This window comes from Neofelis nebulosa, chromosome 2 (assembly GCF_028018385.1).
Source record: "Neofelis nebulosa isolate mNeoNeb1 chromosome 2, mNeoNeb1.pri, whole genome shotgun sequence".
Lineage (NCBI taxonomy): Eukaryota > Metazoa > Chordata > Mammalia > Carnivora > Felidae > Neofelis > Neofelis nebulosa.
Genome location: NC_080783.1, coordinates 36,480,351 through 36,504,394, shown reverse-complemented (window position 1 = coordinate 36,504,394; position 24,044 = coordinate 36,480,351). Strand labels below are relative to the sequence as shown.

The following is a 24,044-nucleotide window of genomic DNA, read 5'->3' as shown; positions in this document are numbered from 1 at the left end:
GGTATCCTAGACGGTTCACAGGTACGATGGCTACCCCAGGTACCAAACTATAAGAGATCGCCTAACTGGAAAACAAGCATGCAGAACATACACAGAGTTACCTCTTTCTTTCTAAAAATGGCACACCTAGGAGGAAGAGTCAATTCTTCCAGAAAAAAAAAAAAAAAATGAGTAAATGGGTAGAGGTCCCTAAATAATAAATTATTACTCAATTTAATGCACTCCCCCGAGTCTCGCTCATTCTTTATTAAAGCTTTACATATGTCATTTGAGTATGTATGGTTTCCCATCACTATCATCATTATGCTACCCAGACAGTCACCTAATTTCACCTAGGAAATCAGTGGAAATGAAACAAAATTTCATTTCATAAAACTAGGCTTCAGAATGCCTTTGATGTGCCGTTTTCATTTTCTTAAACTCATATTGTGGTTTTATGTATTCTGCCGTGTTCGTTTTAATTGAATGATTTCCCATCAGCTTCAGAGACAAATGAAGGACAATATAGAAGGTGTTTGTACTTCTTGGGGTTGAGATAACCCTAAAACATTTGCATCTCCACGATCCAAAAGACTGCCAGAGCATTTCCTCTGGTGTGTAATGAGGGGTGGGGAGGGGGCAGGGGGCTGGGAAGCCTTCTCAGAACCCCAGGGAGCAGGACTGTGGGCAGAGTGGGCACCAATTTTTGGCACCTGAGCACAGCTGGCTGATTTGAACTAAACTGAAATTTTTCTGTCTGCACTCACCCTAGAATCCCCAACCAAGGCAGTTGTCACCAGATCATTACTTTCCTTCTATGGAGGCCCTGAGCTACTCCCCCACTGATTTAAGCAGCACGCAGGTTTGGAGAGGGACACAGCATGCAGTCTGGATACTGTGGGATCATTCTCCGTAGCATCTTGAAGCCCGAGTTAATGTCCTAAGTTTCTATGAAGGCTTTAATTCATAAGATTGCTCACTGATTTTTGCATTCTCCTCTCTCCCTGTCTCCCTAAAACTCTAGTTACTGCAAGGTAATAATAACTATAAGGTATGTGATACTTTTTATTTGCCAGGCACTCCAGAAAGTGTTTTTGCTTTTGTTATTTCATTTAATTATTTGAAGAACCCAGTACATCAGACTTTATTATGTTCATTTGACTAAGGAAGACAAGTGAAAATAAAAGAAGACACTTAACTTCCTGGAAAGACAGCAGCAATTGAAGGAACCATGATCGGAACTCAGGAGTTTCCAGCTCCAAAGCATTGGCTGGGGACCACTGTGCTATCCCACCTCCAAAATCTCCAGTGTAGACTGGATGCTGTTTTTACAAGCATCTTCTTGCTTTCTAGTTTGGGGTCTTCCCACAATACTCCAATTTTCTGTCATTTTTTTTTTCCAAGAAACTCCTTTTTCTTCTCAAAATTTCTAGTTTAACTTGCAGTGCTTTTCCTGCTAAGTGCATATTTTAGCATATCATTTCTGCCTTTCCCAACTGAAATTTCTTCATTAGCCTCACTGACTATCTCATCTTATTAGACTGGTCAAATCTCCTCTAGAACCCTAGAGGCTAAAGAAAAACCTCTCAGGGCACTATAATATATGGTTAGGAGCCCAGGCCTTGGAATCAAAATAATCAGTGATCAAATCCTAGCTCTACCACTCAATCATGTGACCTTGCACAAATTACTTAACCCATTAAAACCTTAGTTTCCTCATCTGTAAAATGGGAATAACAACACAAAATGGTGAGGATTGAATTCATGCAAAATGCTCACAATACCTGACACACAGTTAGTGCTCAGTGTGATCGTTTTTATCCTTATGCTGTTGTTTTGTCGTCATTAAGTACATCAAGAAATACTGGCCAACTGAAAGATTATGAGATGGGGCTCTGAAGATTTGATTTTACATTTTAAATTTCCTCCATTTGTTTTAAACTGGTAATAAAATGTTGATGGGGTCTAGGAAATATTCTCCATCAACCTACATGGGGCTGCCTGGGTATTTTAGATTGCTGGCTCCAACTAAAAGCTTAATCAGTGGGTATTCCTATAATATTTGTTCTCACAAATGAAAGCTTTACTAAGGATCTTTACTATTGAGATATGTATGTAAAGAAGTTTAAGTAATCATGAAATGTTTTAAAAGACTTTAATAACTTCCCTTTCTCAATGTTTAACAGAAAAAGAAAGTTCCAGAGAATGTACAAATGCCAGTGGCATGACTATATTCTCAAAACTATTTTGAGAAGAAGATTTTATATTTATATTCAGAAATCTCAAAACTGTGAAATTAAATGATCAATTTCCCTGTTATTCTTGTCCCCAAAGGGCACTTCTACCTGGGAATTTTCTAGATGAGATTTTTCTGCTGTTCAATACAGCAAAATACTGACCCTGGTTGTTTTGCCTGATAAATTGGTCTGGCTCTGAAAGCTTTCAGGTCTTTGAAAAGGTGCCTAAGATATAATTGCATTAGAAAAATATTACAAGGAAATGGAAAAACAACCTGGACTTGACTTATTTTCTAACAAGTAGAAATGACTTTTTGAGAAGAGCTGGTTAAATGGCCATGAAGCATGGCTGGACTCTCTATAATGATTTAATGGGCTTCAAAAGTGGCAACAATATTGGTGAATTTAATAGAAGTAAATATTAGTGCAAATTAACAACTCGTCCAACTCCATAGCTCAATATATATGCCTCAAGATTTTAAAAAAATAAATAAAAAGAAAAATGCTTCATTACACTCATCCAAAGTAAGCAGTCAAGAGACTTATTTTTGGTTTAACAGTACCTAAAACTCATAATTCACCAAAGACTAAAGTGAAAGTATCACAATTTGGCACTACATGACAGAAAACGATCTTCAATTAAAAATCTATTGCAGAGTTAAAAAAAAAAAAGTTATGACGTGTGAAAAAAAATGGATGTACTTGAGAAAGCTCAAGTATTTCTACTAGAATAAAATCTCCTATGTTTAATCAGTTCCTTGGAACTTACCAGAAAACACTCATAACACCAAAACTAAGCAAAACAAAACAAAAACAAAACAAAAAAACAAAAAAAACTTTGGTTACAAAGTGCCCATTTTTCTGATTTGTACAAATGCATACTTGTTAAATATTTGTTTTGAGACATAACTTGCAGTCATCCTGGCAACAGCGAGTCAGATGGTTTTATCGTAAATCTATTGACCAGTAACAGTTTGGGAGAAGTAAAAAGTAGGCTAGAAATGAATGGGCTCAGACGTGAAGTGGAAAGGACACTTGGCTGACTTGAGATGTTGACCATTTAGTTAGGATCGCTGACGCTCACAGCATTACCAGACATGTGAATTTGCAGAAGGACCTGAGAACAGAATGCTTTTAAAGTGTGGGGAAAAAAGGAGAGAAGGAAAGCTGAGTCACTGAGTCCTGTAGGGAGATCACCCAAGGAAGGAAAATCATTAAGGCCTGCATACCTTCCCACTACCATTTTCTAAGGGATCCCTGAATGATCGCCCAAACATTCTGATCCAGCCGCTCCATACGCGTGCTTCAACCATACACAGATTTCTCCTCCATTTTGTCTTTTTCGAAGTGCATAAACAAGAGCTTGGATTACTCTCCTTGTCCCTGTCCCCAGCCCTAACCCACCCCCCTCCGCCGATCCCCGCTTCCAAGCTAATATACAGTTTAAGGAAAGCAGTGTTCTTACTACGTAAACTCAGCTTCAATTCAAATCCCCTGACTCCATCTTAGATAACTAAGTAGCTGTGTGTAAACAGTCTGGAGCCTACCTATCCACCCACTCCTGCCCTTTTCTGTGTGGAAGAATGGTACTTTCCTCAAGGGACAGAAATACCATATGACACAGTAAAGGATAACCATTCTTACATGGTCAGAGGTTCACATTCTCAGATCAACAAATCTTTGAATTATGTCTCTTAGTTTTTGAGAGAAACGCAGTATCAGTGAAGGCAAGATGTTTCCAAGGCCAAGACTGAAAAGTCAGCGGAGCAAAAATATCTCACCTGAGGGGTTCGGGAGGAGCTCGGACTGCTAGAGGCTGACGAGACCATGCTCACATTGGGATTCATGCTCCGTTCCCTCTCGTCCTGGTAAATGCGATCCCGCTCCACTTCCGGCAGATTGAGGAAATTCTGCATGGCCCTCAGGTTTACTAAAAGAGACTGAGAGGCTGTCCGAGGGTCTTCTTCCTTACGCAAAATCTCAGACAACAATCCCTGATTAAAAGGAAAAAAAAAGAAAAACAGGCCAAGTCATATCTGCAGGTACGTGTGTGGTTTCCATCATCTGCCCCCTCCCCCTTTGTTGGTATTACCAGCTGGCTGTGATGTCAAGAACCTCAGTCTAATTGCTGAGGGTTCTTCAGCAGTAAGATTTTGTGGGACTGTGCTTGCCTTCCAGGGCTGTGCCTTAATCTGGACCATTCTATTCTGACACTTTATCATCACTGTAATAATCGTCAGTGTACAGAGATGCCAGCTAGCAAGGTAGGCGCTCGGAAGGCTTGTGAAACTGCAATTACCACCAGGTGCCTCCTACAAGTATTTCAGGAACTGTTAGAACTCTCTCTGCTTGAAACTGGGAACACTTGGCAGTCCTGCTCAGCTTTACAAATCTGCCAAGTTTGGTAAATTTAGTTCCGACATTTAAACAGCATGGGAGATTTACATCGACTTAAAAAAAAAAAAAAAAAAGTTTGGCTGAATTTCTGTGTGACCGGCCACTGTTTTCAATATAGATGTTTCTCATGGCAAAAAGAAAAAAAAAAAAGAAAAAAAAAGACACAAAGCAAATGGCCATAACTTGTGTTAACCCTCTGATAGCTTCTCAATCCACATACATAACTGGTATCCTCGTATATGTACCAGAGGGCACCCAAACTTTTTTTCATGAGATGCCCTCCTTGGGGAAGCTCTAATCCCACCGTCGTTAAAACAATGGAAATACAGGCACAGCTGGTGAGGGGTCAGAGCACACATCAGAGAATGCCATGTATAGACTCAGATAATTTCTGAATATGTGACTCATCCAAAAAGCTTTAAATAGAAAATTGGTGTTTTCATGTGCTCGGATGGCAGAGAACTCACAAAGGAAAGGAAAATGTTGACAAGTCTAGAGAAAAGTAGTATACACGCAAGAAAAGGGCTAGAACCAGAGTTCTAATCACTGAAGTAATCTGGGCAAAAGCTAAACAATTTCCATTCTGAACTCTTGTTAAATTTTCACAAAGAGACATCACTTTCCACCTTCCAATTCAGGGTGTCTCTTCTCAGGGCAATATGAGACCAGAGTCTAGGATCATCCTCCAGGAAGAGCTGAAATGCTAACTTCTGTATCTTAGAACACACGGGGCAACCCAAAATTGCGAAAAGTAGGTGCCAAAGACATTTCCACTGAGGGAAATATGAATGCAAAGAAAACACTATCAGATTTGTAAAGTATGGCTTAAATATAAAAAGGTGTTAGATCCAAGAAGAATATGCCACCTCTGGTTGGAAAGAAATCTTCAGGGTAAGGTAGGCAAGTTTTAAAAATAAGTAATGCATTTGTAATGTAGTGAAGCAAATATCACAAGAGTGTGCATCACACAGCTATTAGCACTTTAAAGAGGTAATCACCACTCAAAGTATCATGCAAGACAATTTATAAGGATGTACACGTAGTACGACATATGATAGTTCTGCAATACGAGTGTCATGTTGCTTTGATTAGAGAAGTCTTTGCAAACAAGAATGAAATAAGCCACACAATGAAGCCAGAAGAAATGTTAAGTGCATGTCTGTGTGCATGCATGCCCAAGGAAAGGAAAAGGTAGGACATGAATGTGAAAATACTGTATTGGTAAAATGAGCATAAGAAAATCTAGATGTATCATGCTTTTAGAAGCAAGAGACATTTGTCTTCCAGAAAATGTTACACAATCTAGGTATGGATTCTTTTTTGAAATTCAAAGTCAGTTCTGCCTTAAGTTATCCTACTTTCCACTTGCATGAAGCAACTTGAAATATTAATAGTGAATTTGTTCTAAGATAAAAATCTCTAAATTAATATGTAGAGAGACAAGAGGGAAGTGGATTTAAAATCAATACCAATAAGACACTAAGATTGATGTTTTCTGAGCTTTCTTTAATAATGAACTCAGTGCATACGGGATGAGTCGGTCCCCTCCTCCTCCTCCTCTCCTTTCTCTCTCTAGCATAAGCAACTTTAGCACTTTAATAAATCTCAGACTGCCAAACTGGGAGGAATTTTAGGGGTTGCATGGATATAGTCTTTACACTAGTTATTACAACGATACTTATGGTACTTCAAAAGGCAGTTTGTAAACGTATTCTTCTTCTGTGAAATTATTTTTGAAAGTGGAGTACATTATAGTAAAGATCTTACATACAAAATAGTGAAATAACAAAAACTATTGTTCTAATGGACCACGTTCAAAATAGCAAGTGTGTTCATTCATAATCAATAAAAAATTATTGCAAAGCATAGAGGTCTTTTACTTGTTTCTCTTTTTGGCTTGGTTGACTGTTTTTTTTCTTCCCCCCCCCACCCCCTCCCCCACCCCTACACTGAAATCCTTCCCCTACATTTTTTACATGTTGGACAACCTTATGGGGAAATGAATCCATCTCTAAGAAAAATCAAGACAAAGCATCCTTGTAAATGATTGCTCATCAGCATCATTTCTGAAGTGAGTGGGACACGATGTTTGTGTTTTAAGGGGCTGGTGGAATATACTATTGCCTCTGTTTTATTTGCCTAATTGAAGATAAAGTCTCAAACCAACAAGGTGGCCAGTGCTGCCTCCACTATTGCCCCAGAGAATGAGAACACTGTTCTAAATTATTTACTTAAAGTCTCATCTGTGTAGCCATGGTTCCAAAGCAGATTCTTTTTACCTCAGACATTTTCAATAACAAGTGGCTAACTGGTGAGCACAAAAAGAGTTTTAGTTGTTTTGTTGAGTCTTTTTCATTTGGTTATTTATGTGCTCCTCACTGTTTAAACTTGAATTAAAAAAATATATTGTCCAAATTCTGCAAGCTCATAAATGTAGAGTGAGTTTATTTAGTTAGCTGAAAATCATCATCATGGCGAAAAAAAAAAAAATCCAAAGAAAATCTATGGCATAATTTACACTACAAACCACCTTATCTAATTATCAAGATAAGTAAATGTTTATCATATTGAAGCTGTCTTGAATAGAACATAAATTAATAATTTATCTCACATAAATATTTCTAAAGCCCTTGCCACTATGCTGTCTCGCATTTTAATTATCAACCGGCCAGGCGGGAGGTGTCACTTAAACATTCCCAATATGCAGCCTGAGATACAGAGAATGTGGCATGGCACCTGGGCACTGAGGGGGAAAAAAAAAAGTGTACTTTTATGAATAGAAAGATCATGAATATTGAGAATGTGAAAATTGAGGGAAATTAATAAATTAACCGGGATATTGCTTATTAAACTTTCATATCAGTAATCACATTAAAACATATTGCAAGTATTGAGTAAAGTGGTCATTAAGAATTTCTCTCATTGTAGGCAACAGAGCCTTCTCAAGGGAGAGATTATCACAATTCCCAGCATGGTGTTAGCTGAGGTTATGTAAGACCAGGAAACATGTTGACTGAAAAGGAGTAGCGTGAACATCTGCACAGGAAAGAAAGCCACCTTGCACAACAGCTCTTGGGTTACAAGTCACTGAAAAAAGAATCGAGGTGGGAAAAAGAACCTCAAACTGGCCTTCTTCCTGGACTTTTAATGGGGGATTTTGTATATGATGTTGGCAGAAAATTCAATAAAAACAAAATAATTGAAAGCACAAGAGATAATATGATGCCATCTAGCTCGGTTGCTACTAGAGGCTATCTCCACAAACAAAACAAAGAATTTGGGCTCATTTTTAAAATGAAAAATTGATATACTTATTATTTTGAGCACTTTAAACAATATTTCTATGTGGCAAATGAAATGACCTTATAGTTTCTGAATCTGCAATTTCTGTTGATGAGCTTTCTTGTTTACATTATTATGATTTCCATATTTCTTCAACAATTTATATAGTTTGCCCCAAATTGTTCCTGTGTAAAATACATGCTGATAACTCAGAAATGCTTGGGAAACATTACCAGGACTGGCTCCCTAAAATTTAGTTCTAAGTTCCTGCACTAGCCCTTGCGGCCTTGTCTGGGACAGGTGAGAAACTGCTTATGCTGAGCGTTAATTCTAAGAGAGCAAGAAGAGAACCAAAACCTGGGCCAGGTTTTACGAACGCTAAGTCTGAGCCCCTCAGACCTTCCCAGGCAACTCCAGAACTTACAGCAACACTGGAGGTCATTGCTGCCTAGATTTTAACAGACACTTTTTCTGGATATCTCCCAGACCTTTAGTAATTCTGTTGGATCAGGCTCTACTATCCATTGCTCTCTAGGAAACCCCCAAACTCAATGTACCCATTACCAAAAAATGACAGATCAGTCTATTAATTCATTTCTTATTTATGACTTGGTATGAAGCTCAGAAAGGAAAGAAAAGATTAAGAAGACACAGATTCTGCTGCCAAGGAGTTCACTGTATGATGGTTTATAAAAACACAATGTAAAAGATGACAAGTGTCATAAATTCCAGATAGAATGAATGCCGCCTCAGTTCAGAAGAGGGTAAAAGTATTGCCAACTCAGGGAAAACATTTTGGAAGAAGTGGGACTTAACTTGGCTGGGATTTGAAATATACATAGTACATAGATATAGAGACAACGATGAGACTAGCCAAGGGAGGGATTGGCCAGTATTAAAACCCTGGCCAGTATTAAAACCCTGGAAGGAAAAAAAAAAAAAAAACCAGCATGGCTGATCTAGAACACCGAGAGAAGTGTCCTTTTCCTTAAAAGCTTTAAAAATAGGTACAAAAACTGATAAAGTTTTGAAGTGAAACTACTATAGTCTACATTAATATAATTCTGAACTACTGGAGTATACACAAAATAACCAGCAAACATTACCCCCAAAATGAAGTGATATTAGATAATCTGTTCAGCCTTTTTGTCACCTGCAACAAATTAGGCTTTCAATATGCAAAACATCTTCCTTCCAGAAAAACAAATGATCATGATTCCATTTAATTGTAATTTAATGAGGCATAATTTATTTTTTAAAGTGATATATACCAGGTGTGTACTGAGGAAACTGGCCCAGCAAACCCCGGTGCTCCCCCTTGGAAAAAGCTTCAAGCTAGCTGGAGACTGTTTTCATTTCTGTAAATTACATTTCTGTTTGTGGCAGTTGAAGTGGGAGGTATAAAGGGTAACTTGCACTGTTCACATATTTATTGTAACATATACCTTTGAAGTAACTCAACCAAAAAATGCTCATTTATCATCTAAGCAAATAGTTTCAAAGTGTTGAGTTCCAATCTGAACAAAGATAGATTTTAGAGAAAATAAAGCCCATCCCCTAATAACGTATTTTAATTATGTATTGTTGGATGTATGAACAAAGTATATAAGCTATTTAATGATGATCTTCAGAAATCAAGCTACAACTCTAAGGATACATGAATTGAGACATATGTATTATGCAATGGTGAGTCTGAAAATATATTTAGTTCATATTTATATATTGCTTTAAACAAATGATGTCCTAACCAGTCAGCAAGGTCCAAAGACATGTATACCCCCATTTTACAGATTAAAATCATAGAGGGTCAAAGGTAGAAAGGATCTTGTCAGTCATATCGGCCAACCCTTCATCCTACTGCTGAGTATGATCTATCACATACTTCCCTTTAAAAACAAAACAAACAAAAATCCTCCAAAGGTACTCTTCACATCTCAATCTTCACGACTTCCCTCTTCATGCTTGCATGCTCATTTGTCAGCCTTACTTTTCACACAATTCTGAAATGTCTGGTTCCAGCTGACATGAGAGCCAAAAACTGGTATTCTTTTGTGAAGACCAGGTAATACAAAATTCCCAGCCTAATCATACAAAGTGAGCTTTTCTATCCCAGGGACTAACACACAGTTACAGAAGCTGGGGAGCCAGCTACATGGCTGTAGAAAGTGCTGACATCCTATAGTCAGAAAGCGGACCTAACAGAAGTGATTCTCCCCTCATCTCCAATCTCCTTTCCTTCTAGACACTCCTGAGAGGCATTTCCCCCTCTGCTCACGAATATAAACAGGTTTCCCTGGGTTCCATATTCATAATCCACAGCCCCACTATGAACCTGTATGCTGAAATTCATTTGTGTAATGCTAAAAATACTCACCCTCCTTTCACCCCCTAGAGTACTGCTCAGTCATGGAGCCAGAGTACTTAGGCTGATTTGAATAAAAGGTATACAGGGCACAACAATGACAATTTGATTTTTATTATTAAAAATGATGTGTTAAATCCTCAAAGAAAATGTCGTTATTGCATTAGTTTAATAAAACCTCCCTTTATTACAATATTTCTTTATTAGGAGAGGCAGCCTATGCATGTAGCATGGTTGTAGGATGGGGGTGGATAGAATTGAGCATCTAAAGGGAATTAATGTACTCTGCAAATATAAATGCATATACAAAAGTAACATTTGCAGACAAATGTTGTTGCTGTAGAAATGTATTCTGTAATTCACTAAAATACTATGTACATATGTGTGTATGCATATACGCTGCAGTTGGCAATAGTCTCTCCCTCCTTTGAACTGAGATGGCACTCGTTCTATCTGGCATTTATGACACTCATCATCTTTTACATTGTGCTACTAGAAAACCTCTTCTCTTCATCATACAGTAAACTCCTTGGGAGAAGAATCTGTATAATTTGTGCTTAGTGGTTAGTTGGGAATACAGAGGGATATAAAGTTCTAAGAACGCACCAAATGCATTTTTAAAAACTGGTCTGAGATGGAGGAGTCCTGTGTTTGCTGAAACGCCAGGAACAGGCCCTGTTGGACCACATATTACACTCAAGATCTTTTCATTCAACCTATTGTAAACACCGAGATAGTGGAAACTGAAATTCTTGGCCATGCAGACTCCACTTTAGACCAAATATTTCATCTACTCCCAATCTGCAATTCATTAAATAAAACACTTCCCTCAAAGACAGCTTTCTTTCTAGGGGACATAATAAAACTATACTGTGCTACCTGACACATCAGAATATAGTACATGCAACACAGAGTGGGTCCAACAAAACATTCTTGAAACCAAAATCACCTGTGCTCTCCTAACAGCAATCCCCTCGTCGGAGCCACTCCTGAGCACATACAGTGAAGGAATTTAGCCAGAAACAGATCTCTGGGAACTTTACTATTTTTACCTACCTATTCAGTGCAAAGATAGATGCAATTAGATGAACAGTTTTTTGGTTTTTTTTTTTTTTCTTTTTATCCCATCCATTTTTGTCTTTAGAAACTCTTAGGTATTGGAATGGGGGGGGGGGGGGTGCAGGGGGCGGGTTATGCACAATCCAAGCCAAAATTTTCTAAACACATGAGTACCAAAAAGCAAAATCAAATAGAGAACTGAACAGGTTCCCTTTAGAAACATTTACCAGTGGTGTTCTCAGCTCTGGGCACATACATGGTTTCTACTAACACCTCAAGTACCTGGCACATGACTATTGCATTCACAAAGTTCTGGGCCCTGGTTATTTCTAGTTTCTATGTGTATTGTGTGAAACAACTGTTGGCAAACTGCCCCCAAAATTTACTAGCTTTGGCTACTTTGTCAAAACATTGGCAAAAATAGTACTTTCCCAAAACAAAACAAAACAAACCAAAAACATACATTTATTGAATATTTATATCTCAAATGTATCAAATGCATTCAGATATAAAAAGTAAAGCAGTCTGTTAACATATGAGTTGACTTTGTCCTGAAACAGTTATAAAATATCATTTTTTTTCCTGCTGAAATATTTCTGCATTAACTTCAATCACCTCCAAGGTCAAAAACATGTGTTCTCACACAGTACATGTAACATATCACAGTACTTAATATACCACAACAGGATTACTGGTTTGAAAGCCTGTTTAACCCCTTCAACCTCCTTGAAGGAGAAACTGTATCTTTCATGTTCTGTTCTATGAGATCAGAAATAATTGAGAATAAAGTGGTCGTGAATGTGAGTTCTAATGTCAAAATTTCTGCGTTCAAAATAGGGCTTCAATTAGCCAAGGATTAATTCATCTTCCTATGGCACAGTTTCCTCACCTGTAAAACTGATAAAATAATTTTACTTCCCTCATGGGATTCCCTAGAACTTATAACTGATACATGTTAAGTGTTCAATAAATGTTAGCCTCCATTAAAAGGTCTACCATAGTTTCTGAATGCTTAATAAACATTTGTTAATTGAATATAGAATATACAGAACTATATCAAATAAATACAGAACTAATACACAATACAATTCTTATTTTAAATTTGCAACTTCAAATTTTCATGGCCCTCCACTTACATTTTGCTGTCTTCCCGCATAGAAGGCAGAAAATGTAAAGGATACATTTCAGGAAGAAGAAGAATTAAAATTATTTGGAATAGAGGAAATGTAAAGAAAAATTTAACTAATTATATAAACTGGAACGATCATATGGTAATCCAGCATGTCACTAAACCAAGATACTCTTTTTATACCTCAGAAAAGTAAAACAACTTTTCTTCCCTAAGTAACTCTGTAGTCATTTAAAATAAGCATTAATTTGCATCACTGTTTAAACATGGGTCATAACTATTAGTAGATGATAGATTTCAGTAGATCATAACTAGTTCTTTTATAATGACATGCAATTCAGTAGATTGGAAATTACCAGGGTGTTTCATACATGGTACAAGTATTATTTCCCGAAGCTTTTTTTTTTTTTCTTTCATGAAGGTTTTGCTTTAGAATATACAGATAGACAAAAACACAGGTTGAAATGAGATGGAACTCCAGACGGACATACACACGTATGTGCACATGTGTGAGTGTATGTACCAGCTCATGATGTGAAAGGCATTTCTCACTGGGTGCTGCAGTCAAAGATGTTTGAAAGTAAATGCTGTGATGTACACTGATAATTTTAGGTACAAAACTTGTAGACAGAATGTAAGCAACGTTGTAATCTCCAACTGACTTCAAATTGATTCAGTTATATTTTTCTCACAGCATTTCTGGCCTTTAAACATAATTCGTTTTATTTGAACAAACATGCACTTAACCCCAGGCCAAATGGTCATCATTTCAATCAATGGCCATGAAAGGAACACTCCTTGTGTATTTTTTTTATTACTTTAAATAAGCAATGGTGAAAAGTATATAAATAATGGGATCTAAAGCTAGTGTTCCTTGTATTTCTTCTATAAAAATTCTACTTTAATTGTAAACATCACCCAGGATTGGAGGAGACTAAATACTAAAATAAACCTTCACACTAAAAATATAGGTCTATACTGAGACACACTCACAGGAGGTAAAAGAAAGTCCTTATTGAAGGAAGAGACTCCTTATCTGTGTGAAAGGAGCTGATCACCCCTTGTCAGAAAAAAAAAAAAAGTGACAAAAGCTTGTAAAACCATCCCCCAAAGGAAGACTTTTTTAGTTAAAATGGAGAAAACTGAATTTTTTATAATTAGTTCAGTAACTAATTTCTAAGCACTTGGACACTGGTCAGGGATAGGAAAAGACAGAATAGGGCTCTGTCATCTTTGGTTCCTCTGATTCTTTGGTACCAGTTTTGTAAAGGGGGGGTGGGGTCTTTATATATTCTTTTACACAAAATTTTCTATTTCAAGTAGATATAGGAATGAGGAGACAGTTATTGGGGCACCTGGGTGACTCTGTTGCTTAAATGTCTGACTCTTGATTTTGGCTCAGGTCATGATCTCCTGGTTTGTGAGTTTGAGTCCTGCATCAACCTCCCCTGCACTGACAGTGTGTGGCCTGCTTGGGATTCTCTTCTCTTCTCTTCTCTTCTCTTCTCTTCTCTTCTCTTCTCTTCTCTTTCTCTCTCTCTCTCTCTCTCTCTCTCTCTCTCTCTCCTCTCTCTCTCTCTCTCTCCCCCCCTCCCCCCCCCACATGCATTCTTTCTCTCTCTCTCTCTCTCAAAATAAATAAACATTTAAAAGGAAATATTTACCAAAAAAAAAAGTAATGAGGAGGGGGTTATATATGTTTGACAGTTACCGAGTCAACCTTCTCTTTACCCAGAACACAAAGCCAGTATCTCCTCCCTCCTTTTCAGCTGGAATTGCCTGAAAGGTGCTAATTAATGATAGTTTGTATATGCGCAAGAGGAACTAAAGTGAGACCACTAGCAAGAGGCCATCCTTAAGACATCTAAGAACTTGGAGACACTGCTATACTGAGAGATATTAATATTATTATAATCTTTAAATCTATGAATTCAAGCCAGTGGTTCTGAAATGAAAGACTGCCTATTTTATGAAGCAAGCAGGGCCATCTTTTCCCACTTTATTAATTTAATGTTGAAATCAAAAGAGGGTGTATTATTTGCTTCAAAACCCAATAACATGTTCATGCCTGATCTGCAGCATTTCATATATACAGGCCACCTTTCAGTGGATGGACTTCCTTTTTCTCACAGGCTTCCTTGTCATTTTATAAGCAGCTCACTGGACCATGGAGTCAAGACCCCTGGGTTTGCATTGTGTTCCACCCCTGTATGACTTGTGGAGTGCCGTATCTCTATTGCATAGTAAGAAATAATGATGACTGAGACCAGAGGTTGGCCGAGAAATAATGCTGAATATCTTGGAAGTCAAGTTTTCTACAAATATAAACTGTATGTATAATTAAATCATGCCTATCTTTGGCTAACAATATGTATAAATCAAATGTAAGACTTTCTCCTTCCCCAAATGGACTGGTAACCCACTTAAGTTCAGATTTCCAAATATTTTGGATACTAAAATGTTCATGTTGTTGCTACATACCCCTTCCTAACTGTGCCACTTCGAAGTATACCGTTTAGCAAGTCCTTAGACACTTTTAACCCAAATAACACGGGTGTGTATATACTATAAACATGGTATCGATAAAGCATAAAAGCAAAACCCATGTCATTTCACACACACGTGTACATTTCTAGCCGTTGACCTTACTGCCAACTTTCCTGATGCGTTGTTCTATCTAATTTTCCAATCTGTTGAAAACATTCTCCAGTTGCTGAGTCACTTTATAAAACTGTATTTATGACCCTGGCCTTAAGTTTCTTCAAATGATGTGGCTTTGATGAGTAAACAGCAGATTCTTTGCAAAATCTCATAAAAAAAAAAAAAGTAGTCAAATAAGGACAGGTCCACCAAATGACTTCCTGAAGGATTTTTTAAATCCTCTTCTCTATCAGATAAGACCCACGATGAACAACTTTCTCAAGCAAAGCCTTTGACAAAAGGTTGCAAATTGTGTAACTCAGTGACTTTTGCATCAAACAGAAGAAGGAGCATGATACCAAATTAGAGTCCTACTGGTACAGAATAGCACATTTTGTGAAACACATCTGTGCATCTACTGAAAACATGTTTCTAAGAATTGGCTCAGGAGAGCTACCTGAAACAGAAAATGGACCTGAACTTTCTGCGTTATGATGTAATGTGCTAGAGGAAAAAGAACTCTATTATATAAATAATGAAGGTGGAAAAAGCCTCATTTCCAAACTGTAGAAACTTCTTACTGTTGATTCCTTATGTAAGGGTATTTCCTGAACTCTACCACCAAGGAAAGGGGATAGTGATGCAAAGAAGGAACATGGACCACAACTAACTTTCCCTTTCTAGCATTCTAATGCTCCCATTCACATGTGGCAGGGCAGCCATTCCAATGGATTTAGCCTAGTTTGGATCAAAGCTTCCTCTACTTCATTTAACAGATTTGCTCAGATGGAAGGTCTCAGAGGAGAAACAATGTTAGTAAATGAAGGATTTCTGAACATATGAATATGTAGGTCATTGGATTTTTAAATAAATTAGAGAATAGTTTATCTATTCAGGAACATTGTACATATTTTATGAAGCCATCCTTATTATAGGTCAGTGGGCATCCCACAACCATTCCTTCGTAATATTGTCTTTTAAAATACTGTCATAAACCTTTTCACACTGTCACAAGCCTCTGATTAATATTTTCAAGTCCATAAAGTGACAAGGGGCAAAAGAACACTTAAGGTTAGGATTCATAATCAAACTGTCAAAAAAGCACAGATGTGAGTAAACACAGTAAATAAGCGACTTATTTAATGTCCATAAGCCTAGGAAGTGAAAGTATGCCAACACTAACATAAATTTAGGATATTAGCAAGGGAAAATGAACTGCAGAAGAAAAGAAAAGAGAAAAGGGAGGGAGCAAGGGACAAAAGAAGGAAGGAAGGAAGGAAGGAAGGAAGGAAGGAAGGAAGGAAGGAAGGAAGGAAGGAAGGAAAGAAGGAAGGAAGGAAGGAAAAAAGGACAGAAAGAAAAAAAAAGGAGAAGAAAAGAAAAGAAAGGGACAGAAAGGGAGGGAGGAAGGGAGGAAGAAAGAAAAGGAAAAGAAAAAAAAGAAAAAGAAACTAGATAGAGCTCGGGTCCTCTTATTTCTTGAAATTATAAGTCCTAAAAACACCACTTGCATCACTGACAGAGCACTGGGCAGAGCGAAGGAACAAAACTACTCTGAAACTCACGTGAATTACATAATTCACCATTTAGACTTGGTAAGGGTGGTTTTCATTTAAGTCAAGTTTAGAAGATCTCATAGGGCTTCAAATCCAGTGTCCATTTCTGTTTCATTCCCTCTCTTTCTCTTTCCTGTATTTGATAACCATAAGTAAATCTTCCCAATATCAATATCAGTCCATTGAATTCAGAGGGCTTTAAACAATAATAGTGCTGATACTTTTCAAGAGAAAGTAGTACAGTAAAAACATCTATACTATTCCCATAGTGATATCTTACTTTATATTTGGAACGTAGTAAGGCATAAAATTGAAGATAAGTTTTATTCAAACTACTACCCCATAATATAACCAAAAGCCTATTTAGACGAGCAGGGGCACTGATCTATAATCTGGGATAAAAATCACATCTTGAGATAAAGATTCCTGTGCAAGTGATTTATTAAGGAAGTACAAAGGGAAACTGGTGAGGCAGTGGGAAAAGTGGGACAGGGAAGGGAAGAAACCCAAGCAGTCCCTGTCTCAGCCTCATCTGCGGAGAGCTCTGGAGTAAAAGTCACACTTCAGTGCTGTCCCTACTACTGGAGGCAGGGGAGCTGGCCTTTTACCCCCCTGCACCTATCAGACATTGGTTAAGTATTACCAGCTCTCTGACTGTGTGAGTAAAGCAAAATCCAATAGTCTGAGGAAAGTCCTTTGAATGAAAAACTGACCAGCAGTCACTAGCTTCTAGAAGTAAAAGTATAGGGGAGTACACGTGGGGGAGAAATAGAACACCAAACACAGAGCAGGCATGTTATCTGCCTCGGCTTACTCTGGTGTAATACCCACAGCACCTCACTTTGTGACCATAGGTAATAGAAACACTTAGAAATATATCACAGGAATTTCCTGAAAATTAATGACCAGGCCAGAAAACATCTGATCTCTCATTTGTCATAAAAGTCTTCAGAGAACCAAAAAGTGGGGTTAACCTTTTCTTCCAAAAGACTAGTAAAGAAGAAAGTGACAATGCTCAGAATATATTTTCTGCAAGGTCATAATGACAAAAACAGGCTTCTATCATCCTGATGGCACAGACAGGATGTGATGCTCTGCTATACCCTGCATCTAGAACTACATTAGTCTCATGCCCATGCTGATGAAATGATACCCTGGCATTGCATGATCTCACGACACACTGATTAAAATAAAAATGTATTAAATGCAAGCTCTTGAGGGGTGCCTGGGTGCCTCAGTCAGTTAAGCGTCTGACTTCAGCTCAGATCATGATCTTGCGTTTCATGAGTTTGAGCCCCGTGTCAGGCTCTGTGCTGACAGCTCAGAGCCTGGAGCCTACTTCAGATTCTGTGTCTCCTTCTTTCTCTGCTCCTCCCCCACTTGTGCTCTGTCTTTCTCTCTCTCTCAAAGATAAATAAAAACATTAAAATTTTTTTTAAAAAAGCAAGTTCTTGGAAATATAGCTCTATTCCCTCGATTGTGTTATTTTATATCACCAAATGATATAGTGGCAATAGATCAGATATACAGAGTAATTAATAGTTTCTCCTTGGAGAACTGGCATTTTCAAATGCTATTTATTATGAATTTCAGTTGTTCCTCTGGAAGTTTTAAACATGAAAAACTAGGCCGATGTGGTTGTTTTTTTTTTTCCAGCTTTAGCTTCATTTATGAATGTTATACATGTGATTTGTTCTATACACACACATACACACTGTCTCTAATTACTAGTTGTTCAGGGTCCAATCACTGAGCACAAATCCAGAAATACAAACTATAGGATGACAAACCAAAGTACTTTTTATTGAATTTGATAATAAATGAATAATAGAGATCATGAACTATTTCTAGGAAATACTCAGTGTACTGAAGGTATATTACATCTCACTAAAGCAAATGGACACAAGATTGATATTGGCCTTAGGTATTCATCTAAAATAAATGGTTCTGATCCTGTTTGCTTTGAGGAAAAAAATGGTGAGATTCCTTTCTATCCAAAAATTAATACTTCATTTATGTTGTTATCTATAAAGTTAATTTTTGTTTATTATAGCCGGCAAATCATGATATCACCCATAAATGTCTGATTCCACTCAAAAAAGCCTAACATTTGGAAAATCCATGGTTGGTTTCACGGGGCACAGTACGCCATGTTTTCCATTTAATGATGCTGCTGGTGAAACCCAGCTGTCCAACCTTGCTGTTAGCAACTACAGTATATACAGCAAAAACAATCTGCCTGCTGACCTCCAGCTTAAGTTCAAACTATGTCATTCTGTCAATACCATCTACCTTGATTAGGTTGGGCTTTATACACAACAGGTTATGATCCCAGAGGGATGAAAAGCTTTCCCAAATTAAAAGCAGAATTTTAAAAGGAAATACTCATACATTCCTATGCATTTTCCATTTGATATCCTCAAGGCTGGCCCATGAACTCAAGCTCATGTTGATTGAAAGTGAATGTTCCTTTCTGGGTGTAGCCATCTTACAAATTTAATGGCAGGAGGAAAATAATAAAATGTGTTCCATGCTTCAATTAGACCTTTTATAACTTGGCACTTGAACGATGGCAATGCCAAAGAAAAATCATTAATCCATAAAAATAGACAAAAAGGATTGTGGAGGAGAAGACAGACCTCCAGGAGTCTAGGGCCTTGGCAGAGCATTCTCTCACACCAACAAGGTCTGTCTTTTGTCTAGCCTCTCTGTGAGTCTTCTCTCAGGCTTCATGCTATTTGGATAAAATATATACTGTATTTGATTCTAAAATCCAGAGTAATACAACCATGCTTTCAATTTTATCCTTAGCCAAAGGAACTGTATATATAACCAATAAAATGTTGGCTAGCTATGAAATGCCTATTCATACACATGAATGATACATGAAAGAACACACACACATACACATGCACACACACACACACACACACACACAACTACACATATAAACACAAAATAAAGACTAAAAGATGCATCCTTCCACTTTGTATTTAGCAATAACATGTAACACACTGGCTCAAAAGCACCAGAATTTTTCATAGCCCTAGTTCAGATAACTGTGGACACACAAACGCTGCTTTAGTACTTTGAGTCAAAAAAGAAATCATAGAGTGCTATCTGGAACATGTGCAGACCTCCGTGGACCTCCAAACTCATTTTCAAATGCTGTAAATGGAGTCTGTCAATAATAGAAAGTGTAAATCAGCGAAGTCAAGGGGGCAGGAGATCTCACCCTCTTGGTCTCCTGCCACACCTAATCTTTCAGCACCAAACCTCAAACCATCCCACTGTGCTTCTTCCCTGCTCCCACTCCTCTGGTTCCAGCATTCCTGAAGACTGTTACCAAACCACAGTGCTTGGTTCCATCACTAGTTCATGCCTGTTAACTTCAGCTGAGATCCCAAACTACTTCACAATTCCTTCTATCTCAGATCGACTCCCTATCACATTCAAGCTGTCAACACACTTCTGACCTCCTTTTCAACACCAAATTTCGGAAAGAGTAATTTGCAGCCCCTGCTTCTGTATCCTCAACAGTTAGTCACTCCTCAACTCCTAAATTCTGGCTCCTGCCTTCTCAACTCTAATGAAATTACACTTAAGGTTTGCCAAAGGTCTCTCCCAACCAATTGCCAAATTTCATGGCATGGTTTCGAGCTTCTCATGCCCAGACGTCTTAGTTTTGCTCACAAGGACAAGTCTCCTTCTGCAAACTCTTTATTCATGTTCTGTATACTCTCACTACTACCTCCCTATTCTTCCATCTCCACCTGCTCCCATCTCTACTGGCATTTCTTTTACCTCTTTTCCTGGTGGGAGTAGTGGTGATGGTTTCTCCTCTTCCTTCCCTCGACTCTCTAAATCTCAGGCTCTGTCAGTAAATTTCTAATCTTTCTCTAACCCTGAAAACTCTTTTTAGCACCAAACTCATATTTTGAATGACTTCTGAATACCTTCATTTGAACAAATCTGCCAGTACAGGGTGCCTGGGTGGCTCAATCAGTTCAGCATCCAACTCTTGATTTCGATTCAGGTCATGATCTCATAGTTCGTGAGTTTGAGCCCTGCATCAGGCTCCATACTGACAGGGCAGCGCCTGCTTAGGATTTTCTCTCTCCTTCTCTCTCTGCCCCTCCCCCACTCTCTCAAAATAGATAAATCAACATTAAGGAAGGAAGGAAGGAAGGAAGGAAGGAAGGAAGGAAGGAAGGAAGGAAGGAAGGAAGGAAGGAAGAAAGAAAGAAAGAAAGAAAGAAAGAAAGAAAGAAAGAAAGAAAGAAAGAAAGAAAGAAAGAAAGAAAGAAAGAAAGAAAAATCTGCCAGCACTTCGGAGTCAAAATAGCCTGATCCAAAATAATCACTAAACTTATTCCAACTATCTCTTTCAATGTTCTTTTTGACTCTCTAAATAATTACAGATTTATTCTCAGCCACAAGGCTCTAACCTTGGCATTATCTTTATTGTCCATCCCTCTTTATCCATTCAGGTGGTTGTACTTTCTGTCAATTTTACTTCCACAATTCTTCTTGATTTTGTACTCTCTATCCCACCACCACCAGCCTAGTTCAGAACTTCTACACATCTCAGCTGGATATTTATGGCTGCCTTCTAAATGATATTCCTACCTTCTTGCTATCATGAGAGAGAAAAAGATCTTCCTAAGGTCCAATTCTGATTATTGGATTATAGCATATTCCTACATAAGACCTTCAATGGCTTCTAGTGCCTATTAAATAAGGTTCAAAGTTCCTAGCATGGCCCTAAGACCTTTTTTGATCTATTTCCCCATTTAAGTTTTATTATCTAGCTTTGCTATCAACTACCAACTATTCCCACACATGCCTGACTCAGCACTTTTCTTGTTAATTCCTTTAGCCTAAAGTACCCTTCTTCTCCATCTTTGCCTGTTAAATTCTATTTATCCTTCAAGGTCTAACTCCCCAGAAACTTAATATTCAAGTCAGGTATTTACATATGGTGCTTGCCTATGATCTTTTTCATCTTTGCATCTGCACTGAGCTTAGCTTCCTGCCTTGCATTTAGTAGGGTGATCAAATTTAAACCTACTGTCCTCTTCAAGACTCACTATATTCATCCTACTATAAGTATTCCTTACCCCCAGCTCCCCAAAGATACCCACTACAACCATCATTATTCTCCTACACCACTCACCTTACTTCACATTTTACTTTTGTTATCTGAATATATTTTGGTTTTTTTACTACTAGGTCATTAGCTCCTTGAGATTGGCACTTTTACTTTCTAGTTACTCATGTAAGGACCAAATTAAGGGTTCTCAAAATATGGCTACCAGACCAGCAGCATCAGAATCACCTGGGACCTTGCTACAAATGCAAATTTCTAGGTCCTACCCCAGACTATGGAATCAGAAACTCTGAGGTGAGGTCCTCAATAGAATAAGATCTACATAGATAAACTGTTTATCTTTTTATTGCTTGGTATTATACTGGCATGTGATTACCTCAAAATATTGAAAAATATGAGTAAATTATCCATTACCACCTTAACAATATCTTTTTTTTTTTAATGTTTATTTATTTTGTTAGAGAGAGAGAACATGAGCAAGCAGGGGAGGGGCAGAGAGAGAGAGGGAGAGAGAGAATCCCAAGCAGGCTCCACACTGTCAGCACAGAGCCTGACATGGGCTCAACCTCATGAACAATTAGATTACAAAGTGAGTTGAAATCAAGAGTCAGATGCTTAACTGAGTCACCCAGGTACCTCCCCCACCCCCACTTTATCAATCTCAACTCTAACTTGTATATTTTGAAAAACTTAAAAAATTATAGAAATTATGACATACAATGATATTCTTTTTATACAGTTCAAAAACAAAGTAAATAGACTGTGCGTACGTAAGTAGTTTTAGAACTAGTTTTTAAAAAACAAGTGAATGTTAACCACAAAATTCAAATCAGGGTTATACCTGGGGAAAAGCAGATGAGAAGATGAGGAAAGAAAGGAGCACGTAGGCCCAAAGCATTGGTAACGTTTTGGGTCCTGAGTTGGGTGATGGGTTCACAGATATTCATTATTTACTGAAATTAATTAATTATGGCTATGCACATATCAAGTATTTCCTGAGCTAAGGATTACTAGTTAATTCTGTGTGCTCTGGGATCTATAAAGTTTTTTTGAAGAGATAAAGAAGATGTCACAATTCTGTCCTTAGTATCATTTCAACCACCAACTATCATGTGCAATGCTAAGCATACCTGTGTGCGGTTGAATGCCACTCTTGCAAAGACAGCTTGGGACACACTGGCCCTCTTCAGCTCATCTCTGACTTGCTGGTAGATATCTGGAGAGACTTCTACAGAAGAGTTGGTTGGCTCTGGCTTAACTGCTCTGGGAATGGGTGGATGGTTCAGGAACTGCTGGTTGATGGCTTGAGGATGCTGGTGAGCCAGGAGCCGGCTAACGGCAATCTGTTGGTTTATCAGATGGGCCATGGCTATTTGTTGCCTAACAAGTTGTGGACTGAGCTGGGGAGAAAGAAGACCAGGGCTCATGATGGGCTGTAACGCGGGCACTTGGTTTCGGATTGGAGTACTGTGGTGGATTTGGCTATGAGGAGACTGTTCGTTGGTTTTCCCCAAGGATGCCAGCTGGTTCATATTTGGTAAATGCATTGGACGCTGGCCCAGAACACAATAGTCTGAAAGGTTTTCTCGTTCCACTCTTTCCACTGTTAAGAGATAAAAAATGAAAATCCATCATTATTTTCATTGGTGCAATTTATTGCTAATATATGCAGTACAAAATTATCATATTTTTGGTATATTAATGACATAAACTTTTTTCATACGAAGCTGGAAGCCCAAGAGTAAAAGTGAGTTTTCCTTCCTTGAAAAATGTTATAATAATTTTTTCATAGGTGATATGAAAGCAATAATATTTACTACTTCATTTTTCTTCAGTTCCTAAAAGTAGGCATTTTATTGAATAACTAAGACAGAAACCACTAAGCATGATCAATTCTAAATCCTCTCGTATTCCCAAGCTCTCTCATCTCCCTCATCACCCTCTGTTATAAAAACACCAGCTGTTCTCATCTTCTGTAGTTTGTGGTTAATGGTGTAGTTCATGGTTATCAGGAAATGACAAGGACAACATCTCCTGCCAAATTAACTGCTACCTCCTAATAAAAATCTCACACAATAAGTATTATACAACTATGGGAACATTCATAGAAAATATGTGCCATGAAGTATATCCTTGTATCTACTCACTTGCTATCTTTGGTATAGGAATATTTCTGTAAAAATTGGATATGTTAATGATTGTTCTATGCACAAGGATAAGGAAGAAACAATATTTATAACATCTTCTTGACTTTTCATTAAATAAGATGCTTCCTCCCCCCTACCCCCCAGAT

General features: G+C 37.9%; 1 protein-coding gene across 3 annotated transcripts in view; it reads right to left on the bottom strand.

Moving 5' to 3' along the window:
- The window catches only part of SATB2 (SATB homeobox 2), a 194,186-nt gene that overhangs the window by 54,335 nt on the left and 115,807 nt on the right, over positions 1-24,044 (bottom strand). For all 3 annotated transcript variants that reach the window (XM_058710060.1, XM_058710050.1, XM_058710041.1), the window contains 2 exons: positions 22,882-23,354; positions 3,998-4,210 (listed from right to left, as the gene is read on the bottom strand). In XM_058710060.1, coding sequence (XP_058566043.1) covers positions 3,998-4,210; positions 22,882-23,354 — 686 coding nt within the window. The remainder of the gene's footprint in view (positions 1-3,997; positions 4,211-22,881; positions 23,355-24,044) is intronic.